This window comes from Mobula hypostoma, chromosome 8 (genome assembly GCF_963921235.1).
Source record: "Mobula hypostoma chromosome 8, sMobHyp1.1, whole genome shotgun sequence".
Classification (NCBI taxonomy): domain Eukaryota; kingdom Metazoa; phylum Chordata; class Chondrichthyes; order Myliobatiformes; family Myliobatidae; genus Mobula; species Mobula hypostoma.
In genome coordinates, this window is record NC_086104.1 from 70,269,655 (window position 1) to 70,281,985 (window position 12,331).

General features: G+C 43.8%; 1 protein-coding gene across 1 annotated transcript in view; it reads left to right on the plus strand.

Moving 5' to 3' along the window:
* cep68 (centrosomal protein 68) overlaps nt 1–12,331 on the plus strand; it is a 47,032-nt gene that overhangs the window by 31,581 nt on the left and 3,120 nt on the right. Inside the window, exon 5 of the mRNA XM_063056107.1 lies at nt 2,461–2,627. Coding sequence (XP_062912177.1) covers nt 2,461–2,627 — 167 coding nt within the window. The remainder of the gene's footprint in view (nt 1–2,460; nt 2,628–12,331) is intronic.

The window sequence follows — 12,331 nt, forward strand, 5'->3', positions numbered from 1 at the left end:
TGGAGTCAAATCCTTTTTGAGGGAGTGATATTACAGTAGGATCTTGCTGGCAGAGATTTTGAAATCCTGAAAATATGATGAATGGAAAAATTGGGAAAAATGGCCAGATTTTTACTCTTTAGTAACAAATCCATTTGAAAGCTAGTGGAATTCGCTGATCTCTGCCCCAAAATAATGCACTTTAATGTGTCAATACATTCCATGGTACTTCAAAAGCATAATTAAGTGCAGTGAACTCTGAAGCAAATAAGAAGTGTTAAACTAAAGATGTTTTCAGAAGGATCTTTAGACAAGCTGGTGTTATGAGAGAGACTGCAAAATGAACAGTTTTTGGGGAGATACAGGGAATGAAGTGGTAAAATATTTTGTTAGCTCTTTGTATCCTGAAGTTTAGACCATAAGACAAAGGAGCAGAAGTCGGTCATTCGACCCATTGAGTCTGCTCCGCCATTTTATCATGAGCTGATCCATTCTCCCATTTAGTCCCACTCCCCCGCCTTCTCACCATAACCTTTGATGCCCTGGCTACTCAGATACCTATCAGTCTCTGCCTTAAATCCTCCCAATGACTTGACCTCCACTGCCGCCAGTGGCAACAAATTCCACAGATTCACCACCCTCTGGCTGAAAAAATTTCTTCGCATTTCTGTTCTGAAAGGGCGCCCTTCAATCCTTAAGTCATGCCCTCTCATACTAGACTCCCCCATCATGGGAAACACTTTGCCACATCCACTCTGTCCATGCCTTTCAACATTCGAAATGTTTCTATGAGGTTCCCCTTCATTCTTCTAAACTCTAAGTAGTGCAGTCCAAGAGCAGTCAGATGTTCCTCATATGTTAACCCTTTCATTCCCAGAATCATTCTAGTGAATCTTCTCCTTTCTTAAATAAGGAGACCAAAACTGCACACAGTACTCCAAGTGAGGTCTTCCAGCACCTTATAGAGCCTCAACATCACACCCCTGCTCCTATACTCTATTCCTCTAGAAATGAATGCCAACATTGCATTCACCTTCTTCACCATCAGCTCAACCTGGAGGTTAACCTTAAGGGTATCCTGTACGAGGACTCCCAAGTCCCATTGCATCTCAGAACTTTGAATTCTCTCTCCATTTAAATAATAGTCTGCCAGTTTATTTCTTCTGCCAAAGTGCATAACCATACACTTTTCAACATGGTATTTTGTTTGCCACTTCTGTGCCCACTCTCCCAATCTATCCAAGTCTCTCTGCAGATTCTGTTTCCTCAGCACTACCGGCCCTTCCACCTATTTTTGTATCATCAGCAAACTTAGCCACAAACTTAACCATCTATTCCATAATCCAAATCGTTGATGTACAAAGTAAAAAGAAGCAGCCCCAACAGGGAGCCCTGTGAAACACCACTGGTAACCGGCAGCCAACCAGAATAGGATCCCTTTATTCCCACTCTCTGTTTCCTGCCAATCAGCCAACGCTGTATCCACGTATGTAACTTCCCGTAATTCCATGGGCTCTTATCTTGTTAAGTAGCCTCATGTGTGGCACCTTGTCAAAGGCTTTCTGAAAATCCAAATACACAACATCCTCTGCACCTCCCTTGTCTAGCCTACTTGTAATTTCCTCAAAAAATTGCAATAGGTTTGTCAGGCAGTATTTTCCTTTAAGGAATCCATGCTGAGTTCTGCCTATCTTGTCATATGCCTCCAGGTACTCTGTAACCTCATCCTTGAAAATCGACTCCAACAACTTCCCAACCACCGATGTCAAGCTAACAGGTCTATAATTTCCTTTTTGCTTCCTTGCCCCCTTCTTAAATAGCGGAGTGACATTTGCAATCTTCCAGTCCTCCGGAACCATGCCAGAATCTATCGACTTTTGAAAGATGCCTCCGCAATCTCCACAGCTAATTCCTTCAGAACACGAGGATGCATTCCATCTGGTCCGGGAGATTTATCTACCCTTAGAATATTCAGCTTCCTGAGTACTTTCTCTGTCGTAATTGTGACTGCGCACACTTCTCTTCCCTGACACCCTTGAGTGTCTGGTGTACTGCTGATGTCTTCCTCAGTGAAGACTGATGCAAAATACTCATTCAGTTCCTCTGCCATCTCCTTATCTCCCATTACAATTTCTCCAGCATCATTTTCTGTTGGTCCTATACTCTCACCTGTCTTTTACTCTTTATAAAAGCTCTTAGTTTCCTCTTTGATATTATTTGCTAGCTTCATTACAGCCAGTGGAAAACTTTTGAACTAAAATACTGTTGCAGTCGGGAGCCATTGCAATCAATTACATTACAGTATTGTTTTTAATTGATGGTGTTATAATCTGCATAATATTTTTCCATGTAATTAAATAATCCCCAAAAAATGTGCTGGATATTTGCAGTCTAGTAGCTATTCCAACATGCACATTTTAACATTGTTTTATAGCAATAAGGGCTATTATTTTGCCCCTGATCATTCTGCTGTCATTTTAGTTCTTAAGGACACACTCGAATTGATAGCAGGACAATCCAAGCGACTCAATGGACATGCTGCACGTCTGTACTCATCTGTTCTCACAGCCATGAATATGGTCAAAGATGACTTGGAGACCAAGCAACATGATCTTGAAGCTGCTGGCTTGGAGAGGCAGTTGTTAATGGTAAGGAAATGTCTAACTACAATTTGAAAGTTGTCCCATATATTGTGGGATTGTGGCAAATCTCTTTTATAATGTCAGTGTATCAGTTGAGCTGAAGTCCCTAGGAGAAAAGTTGAGGACTAGGATATATGCATTTTAAAATACAATATTTTGGATTAGAGATGTAAGAATCTGGGGAATTAGCTTAACTTTAAAGATGTATTTTTTAAATTTATGTTTGTCTCCTGATGATGCGTTTGTAATGCTTTGTAACTTGTAATTCCTTTGGTGATTGGATTGCATTTCTGGGAAGTTCATGCAAAGACTATGTTTGAGATTGAGATTTTTGGATAGAGTATCAGAAAATGTGGATGGGTTGCATATGTTGAATCAATGCAGCTAATGATCTGCCTTGAAGGGTTGTTGGCTAACTTCTACTCTGGCTGTGTTGGTGACTAGGCTTTTCAAGTGGAGGAAAATGAACTCTTATTACAAACAGTGCTGTGAGCTTTATGGCTAGTCCACATCACAGCTTGTAACGTGCACTGAATGTACCCAGTGAATGGGGAACATCTATCAATTTTGTCTCTAGGACATAGTGGTATTTTTCTGTCATGAGGAGTCACTGAAGAGTGCAAAGCTGCACTGAGCTTTGCTCAGAAGCAGAAAATCCTGAAAATAATGAAGACAACCACGACCCACTGCAATTTGCCTGCAGCTAAAAGGGGTTTGGGGTGGATGCCATCTCCCTGGACCTACACTTCTTTCTGGACTATCTGGAGAGTAAAGGCACCTTCTTCAAACTTTTGACTATGTTTCTGCCATCAATGCTGTTACTCCAAGCAAGTTTATCACCAAATCCCAGACTCTGGGAGTTACTGCCTCCCTCTGCAACTGGATCCTTGACTTTTTGACTTCCTGACTGATGGATGGATGGATTTATTTATTTATAATTTTATTTTCTTCTATATCATGTATTGCGTTGAACTACTGCTGCTGCTAAACATAGAAAACCTACAGCACAATACAGGCCCTTCGGCCCACAAAGCTGTGCCGAACATGTCCTTACCTTAGAGATTACCTAGGGTTACCCACAGCCCTCTATTTTTCTAAGCTTCGTCTACCTATCCAGGAGTCTCTTAAAAGATCCTATCAGTTCCGCCTCCACCACCGTTGCCGGCAGCCCATTCCACGCACTCACCACTCTCTGCATAAAAAACTTACCCCTGACATCTCCTCTGTACCTACCTCCAAGCACCTTAAAAATGTGCCCTCTCGTGCTAGCCATTTCAGCCCTGGGAAAAAACCTCTGATATCTACACAATCAATGTCTCTCATCATCTTATACACCTCTATCAGGCCACCTCTCATCCTCTGTCGCTCCAAGGAGAAAAGGCCGAGTTCACTCAATCTATTCTCATAAGGTATGCTCCCCAAACCAGGCAACTTCCTTGTAAATCTCCTCTGCACCCTTTCTATGGTTTCCACATCTTTTCTGTAGTGAGGAGACCAAAACTGAGCACAGTACTCCAAGTGGGGTCTGACCAGGGCCCTATATAGCTGCAACATTACCTCTCGGCTCTTAAACTCAATCCCACAATTGATGAAGGCCAATGCACCGTATATCTTCTTAACCACAGAGTCAACCTGCGTAGCAGCTTTGAGTGTCCTATGGACTTGGACCCCAATATCCCTCTGATCCTCCACACTGCCAAGAGTCTTACCATTAATACTATATTCTGCCATCATATTTGACCTACCAAAATGAACCACTTCACACTTATCAGGGTTGAACTCCATCTGTCACTCCTCAGCCCAGTTTTGCATCCTATCAATGTCCTGCTGTAACCTCTGACAGCCCTCCACACTATCCACAACACCTCCAACCTTTGTGTCATCAGCAAGTTTACTATCCCAACCCTCCACTTCCTCATCCAGGTCATTTATAAAAATCACGAAAAGTAGGGGTCCCAGAACAGATCCCTGAGGCACACCACTGGTCACCAACCTCCATGCAGAATATGACCCGTCTACAACCACTCTTTGCCTTGTGTGGGCAAGCCAATTCTGGGTCCACAAAGCAGTGTCCCCTTGGATCACATGCCTCCTTACTTTCTCTCATGCATGGGGTACCTTATCAAATGCCTTGCTGAAATCCATAGACACTACATCTACTGCTCTACCTTCATCAATGTGTTTAGTCACATCCTCACAAAATTCAATCAGGCTCATAAGGCATGACCTGCCCTTGACAAAGCCATGCTGACTATTCCTAATCATATTATACCTCTCCAAATGTTCATAAATCCTGCCTCTCAGGATGTTCCCCATCAACTTACCAACCACTGAAGTGAGACTCACTGGTCTATAATTTCCTGGGCTATCTCTACTCCCTTTCTGGAATAAGGGAACAACATCCACAACCCTCCAATCCTCCGGAACCTCTCCCGTCCTCATTGATGATTCAAAGATCATTGCCAGAGGCTCAGCAATCTCCTCCCTCGCCTCCCACAGTAGCCTGGGGTACATCTCGTCCGGTCCAGGTGACTTATCCAACTTACGCTTTCCAAAAGCTCCAGCACATCCTCTTCCTTAATACAGGTTTCCCCCGCCATCTGAAGGTAGAGCATTCCTACGAAACAGTTCGTAAGCTGGAATAATGTACCAAATCATGCCAAATAACACACAAAACCTAAATAACAAACATATAGTAAAAGCAGGAATGATATAATGAATACACAGCCTATATAAAGTAGAAATACTTTTCTGCAATCATTGCCGCACTGTTCTCCATAGCAAAAATCTCACGCAAGCACTCTTGGCAGAAACACAGCGCAAGTGCCATCATCAAAGAAACACAGCGCCAGCGCTCTCCAGTAACCTTTAAGCTATGAAGCTGCCAAATCATACCAAGTAACACGTAAAAATACACAGCCTATATAAAGTAGAAATAATGTATGTACAGTGTAGTATCACTTACCGGAATTGAGAAGACAGCACCGAGCACACTGGTGATGGTGTGTTAGACTGAGTCGTCGCAGGCTGGGTGGTGCAGTGACCCCCACCCTCCGGGCAGCGAACCGATCCCGATCCATGAAGCATGCAGGGGTACAGCGGTAGCCGGGAGGCACACAGCACATGTTCAAGAAAAAAGCCGAAATAAACATGCTAATTAATTACGTGCTGGGCAGCACCTAATTAATTCGCATGTTTATTTCGGCTTTTTTCTTAAAGATGTGCTGAGTGCCTCCCAGCTATCTCTGCATTCTCCGCGAATCGGTATCTGTCCGCGGTCTGGGGGTTGGGGTGGTGGGACACCGGGGTGTCATCTCATCGTCATCTGTTTCCATTAGGGCAGGCAGCTCATCTTCTCCTATGACTGCCCACCTCGATGTCGAAGGCCGAGGTTCGTCGTCTGATGTGGAAGGCTTGAAAAACAACAGTACAGTATGCTTGACTGCTGAGCCTCGCGCACTTTTAGATCATACGGTTCTTTGTAAGGACTCAAACCATCTTGCAAATATGCCCTAAACCGACGTACCCTTTCAAAATTAAAGTCGTACTTTATTAATACTCATTCGGTTTAGATTGTTATCCTTCCCTCTTCCAATTGCATCAGCTCTTCATCTATCAGTGATTGGTCATGGGATGCCAAAATCTCTTCAACATCATCTTCGTCAACTTCCACAAGCCAAACTCACTTTGTCCTTACTTTGTTCAGCACAATCAAAACGCTTAATTATGTCTAGTTTTACGCAAAGTGTAACACCCTTACGAGCTCTTTTAGGCTTTTCCGATACCTTAGAACTCATCTCGCAAATGGCTGCTCACAGGCACGTGTTTAAGCAATGCCGGTGAGAATGTCGTCCTGAATCCGGGGGAGAGCGGCTGTTCGGGGTGTGCGCTGATTTTTTTCACGCGCTGCTTTTTCCACGCACTGCCTTTCACCATAACAGTGAAAACACTTTCTGTTAGCGAAAACAGGGAACTAATGTAGGTCTTTTGTAACAGTGAGGTTTCGTAAAGTGAACATTCGAAAAGCGGGGGACACCTGTATCTACGTGCTCAAGCTTTTCAGTCTGCTGTAAGTCATCCCTACAATCGCCAAGATCCTTCTCCATAGTGAATACTCGGCAAAGTACTCATTAAGTACTTCTGCTATCCTCTGGATCCATTCACACTTTGCCACTGTCACACTTGATTGGTCCTATTCTCTCACATCTTATCCTCTTGCTCTTCACATACATGTAGAATGCCTTAGGGTCTTCCTTAATCCTGTCCGCCAAGGCCTTCTCATGGCCCCTTCTGGCTCACCTAATTTCTTTTTTAAGCTCCTTCCTGCTACCCTTATAATCTTCTAGATCTCTATCATTACTTAGTTTTTTGAACCTTTCGTAAGCTTTTCTTCTTGACTAGACTTACAACAGCCTGTGTACACCATGGTACCTGTGCCCTACCATCCTTTCCCTGTCTCATTGGAACGTACCTATGCAGAACTCCATGCAAATATCCCCTGAACATTTGCCACATTTCTTCCGTACGTTTCCCTGAGAACATCTGTTTCCAATTTATGCTTCCAAGTTCCTGCCTGATAGCCTCTCATTTCCCCTTACTCCAAATAGACACTTTCCTAACTTTTCCAAAGCTATGGTAAAGGAGATAGAATTGTGATCACAGGTTAACAAATTTCATGACACATAGAAACATAGAAAATAGGTGCAGGAGTAGGCCATTTGGCCCTTTGAGCCTGCACCGCCATTCAGTATGATCATGGCTGATCATCCAACTCAGAACCCTGTACCAGACTTCCCCCCCATACCCCCTGATCCCTTTAGCCACAAGGGCCATATCTAACTCCCTCTTAAATATAGGCAATGAACTGGCCTCAACTGTTTCCTGTGGCAGAGAATTCCACAGATTCACCACTCTCTGTGTGAAGAAGTTTTTCCTAATCTCCATCCTAAAAGGCTTCCCCTTTATCCTCAAACTGTGACCCCTCGTTCTGGACTTTCCCAACATCGGGTACAATCTTCCTGCATCTAGCCTGTCCAATCCCTTTAGGATTTTATACTTTTCAATAAGATCCCCCCTCAGTCTTCTCAATTCCAATGAGTATAAGCCTAGTTGATCCAGTCTTTCATCATATGAAAGTCCTGCCATCCCAGGAATCAATCTGGTGAACCTTCTTTGTACTCCCTCTATGGCAAGGATGTCTTTCCTCAGATTAGGGGACCAAAACTGCACGCAATACTCCAGGTGTGGTCTCACCAAGGTCTTGTACAACTGCAGTAGTACCTCCCTGCTCCTGTACTCGAATCCTCTCGCTATAAATGCCAGCATACCGTTCGCCTTTTTCACCGCCTGCTGTACCTGCATGCCCACTTTCAATGACTGTTGTATAATGACACCCAGGTCTCGTTGCACCTCCCCTTTTCCTAATCGGCCACCATTCAGGTAATAATCTGTTTTCCTGTTTTTGCCACCAAAGTGGATAACCTCACATTTATCCACATTAAATTGCATCTGCCATGAATTTGCCCACTCACCCAACCTATCCAAGTCACTCTGCATCCTCTTAGCATCCTCCTCACAGCTAACACTGCCACCCAGCTTCGTGTCATCCGCAAACTTGGACACATGCCGGTGATAATAAACCTGATTCTGATTCTGACAAACAGATCACAATCAGTAAGGAGAGGCATCGACTCCTCCACCATGATTATTGTAAACACTGGTGATCCATAAAGCTGAGTCCTCGGCCCCCTACTCTACTCCCTGCACATTCATGGCTGCATGGCCAAATTCTGCTCTAACCATTTACAAGTTTGTAGTGGCCTGCATCTTAAATAACAATGAGCTGGAGTAACGCACACACAATTCTGGAGGAACTCAGCAGGTCAGGCAACATCTATGGAAATGAATAAACAGTCGATGTTTCGGGCTGAGACCCTTCTTCAGTACTGAGAAGGGAGGGAAAAACACCAGAATAATAGCTGAAAGTTGAGAGGTGGAGCCAGGTGGGTGGGAAAAATCGAGAGCTGGAGAAGAAGGAATCTGAAAGGAGAGGAGAGTGGACCATAGGGGAAAGGGAAGGAGGGGATCCAGGGTATAGTGAAAGGTAGGTGAGAAGAGGTTAAGAAGTCAGTGGGGAATAGGGGAAGACGGGGGAACCTTTCTACCGAAAGGAGAATTCAATATTTATGCCATCTGTTTGGAGGCTACCCAGATAGAATATAAGGTGTAGCTCCCCCCCACACTGAGGGTGGCACAATAGGAGGCCATGGACCAACGCGTCGGAATGGGAATTAAAATGTTTTGGCCACTGGGAAGTTCTGCTTGTGGCGGATGGAGCAGAGGTGCTCGATGAAGCAGTCCCCCAATTTAGGATCTCACCAATGGAGAGGAGGCCACATCAGGAGTACTGAACACAATAGACAACTCCAGCTTATTCATGAGTGAAGTGTTGCCTCATCTGAAAGGACTGTTTGAGGCCCTGAATGGAGGTGAGGGAGGAGGTGTAAGGGCAGGTGTAGCACTTGGGGATAAGTGCCTGGAGGAAGACTAGTAGGGAAGGACGAATGGACAAGGGAATCACGGAATGAGCAATCCCTACAGAAAACAGAGAGGGATGGGGACGTAAGGTTGTATTTAGTGGTGGGATCCCTTCGGAGATGGTGTAAGTTGTGGAGAGTGGTGTGTTGGATGCGGAGGCTGGAAGGGTGGTAGGTAAGGACAAGTGGAACTGTTTCACTGTTAAGGCAGTGGAAAGTTGGGGGTGAGCATGTATGTTTGGGAAATGGAGGAGCTGTGGGTGAGGGCAGCATCAATAGTGGAGGGATGAAAACCCTGTTCTTTGAAGGAGGACGTCTCTTGTATCCTGGAATGGAAAGCCACGTGCAGTGGAAGCTAAGGAACTGAGAAAAGGGAATAGGAATTTTACAGGAGATAGGTTGGGAAGACGTACAGTCAAGAGAACCATAGGAATGTAAAAAAAAAATTGGTTGACAGTTTGTCTCCAGAGATGGAGTACAGGAAAGAGTTAAGTGCTTAATGAGTGTCATGACAACAACATACCCTCAATGTCAATAAAAGAGCTAGTCATTTTCCTCAGAAAGGGGGGTGATGCACATGCTCCTGCCTACATTAACAGTGTTAACGCTTAAAAGCTTCAAGTTCATCACCAATAGCCTGCCCTGACCCAACCACGATGTCACAGTGAAAAACGCTCACCAATGCCTCCACTTCCTCAGGAGGCTAAAGAAATTTGGCATGTCTCATAATTCTTGACAATTTTTATCAATGCACCATAGAAAGCATTCTGTCTGGTTGCATAATGGCCTAGTATGACAACTTCTCTGAGTGTGACCGCAAGAAACTGCAGAAAGTTGTGAACACAGCACAGCACTTCACAGGGACCAGCTGTCTCTCTATAGATTCTGTCTACACTTCTTGCCCTTAGTAAAGCAGCTAGCATAATCAAAGACTCCAGTCACCCAGGACATTCCTTTGCCCCTCTCCCACTGGGCAGAAGCTAAAAAAACCTGAAAGCACTTGCCACCAGGTTCAAACAGTGTTTCTCCCACTGTTATCAGACTCTTGTAAACAGATCTCTTGTACTGTAAGATGGACTCTTGGCTTCACAACCTACTTCGTTAGAATCTTGCTGTTTATCATTTACCTGCACTGTACACTTGCAGTAGCTTTTACCCGATTTTTGATGTTTTATGCTATTATAGCTCAATGCGCTGTGGAATGATTTCATCTGTAAAAACAGTATGCAAAACATATATCCTGGTTAACCAATAACGAACCAATACTAAATAGTCATTGGTTAGCCAACTTCCATGGAAAGAGGAATGGTTAATAAAGACCTATCAACAAATGTCTTGATTAAAAGTTTTTGACCAACAGCCTTAATGGAAGAGAGGCTACCCTTGACAGTGTCCAAGATTTTTTTTGTTTTTCATTTGATTTTCCTCTTTTTCCTTGGTTTATGATGTACACTGTCTGTTTCCTTTAAGAAATCAAAACCTCCATATAGATCGATCTGGCTTTGCATTATCATGTTGATAGTGACATTATGCAAAACCTCCAGATGAGCTGGTATAGTTTTGCATTGTCATTAGATCTAAAGCAAGTAAGTTCTACAATTGCAGTGGCAACTTAAAAATTTTGAATACAGAACATTAAAGCACAGTACAGCCCCTTCAGCCCACAATGTTATACTAACCTTTTAACCCACTCTAAAATCAGTCTAACCCTTCTCTCCTCCATAACCCTCCATTTTTCTGTCATCCATGTTGTACCTATGGCTTTATTTTAGTTTTGGGTTTACAAGTTTTCACCTGTCTTCCTTCAGTGTAAAATTCACCACAAGGTGGCTGCTTTGATAAGGAGTCAAATTCCACGATGTTGATTATAAACTGAAATGATGATTCAGCTGGTTGTAGCTTGCTTACTGTGTGTTATTACTGCAATGCTTCTCCCTGCTGCCTTCTCTGGGAAGTAGGGAAGTAAAACATACTACAATAATAATCAGTAGGAAAGCTACAACAAAGAAAATCAGGCAGGTCAAAATAATTGAGATAACAACATTAATCTCTTTGATTTTTACTTAAACTCTGTGCAGTGCATTTGCATGTGGTTAGGAAAGGATATCCTGTTTGCTCAAACAGGAAAGAGCACACTTCCATTGTGACTTCCAAACTAACATCCAAGTGAAAGCCCCAAAGGGTCTCAGCCCAAATCATCAACTGATAATTTCCCTCCATAGATGCTGCCTGCCGTGGAGTGCCTCCAGCATTTTGTGTGTTGCTAGATAAAGCCCTAGCCTGCTTCTCAGCAAATCCTTGTAATGAAAATGCATTTCAAATTTGATGTCATTGAATCCCCTTGGTTAAAGAACGAGTGGACAAATAATTCTGTGGAACTCCTGCCTCAGCAAGGACCTGGACCCATTGCAATTTGCCTGTCGTCACAATAGGTCAACGGCAGACGGAATCTCCATGGTTGCTTCGCACAGCTTTAGATCACCTAGACAACACAATCACCTATGTCAGGATGCTGTTCATTGACTGTAGCTCAGTATTTAAAACCATCATTCCCACAATCCTGATTGAGAAGTTGCAGAACTTGGGTCTCTGTACCTCCCTCTGCAATTGGATCCTTGACTTCCTAACCGGAAGACCACAGTCTGTGCGGATTGGTGATAACATCTCCTCACTGACAATCAACACTGGCGCACCTCAGGGGTGTCTGCTTAGCCCACTGCTGTACTCTCGGTATACACATGACTGTGTGTCTGGGCATGGCTCAAATACCATTTACAAATTTGCTAACGATACAACCATTGTTGGTAGAATCTCAGCTGGTGACGAGAGGGTGTACAGGAGTGAGATATGCCAACTAGTGGAATGGTGCCACAGCAACAACCTGGCACTCACCGTCAGTAAGACGAAAGAGCTGATTGTGGACTTCAGGAAGGGTAAGATGAAGGAACACATACCAATCCTCATAGAGGGATCAAAAGTGCAGAGAGTGAGCAGGTTCAAGTTCCTGGGTGTCAAGATCTCTGAGGATCTAACCTGGTCCCAACATATTGATGTAGTCATAAAGAAGGCAAGACAGCAGCTATACTCCATTAGGCATGTAAACAAATACACTCAAAAACTTCTATAGTTGTACTGTGGAGAGCATTCTGACGGGCTGCATCACTGTCTGGTATG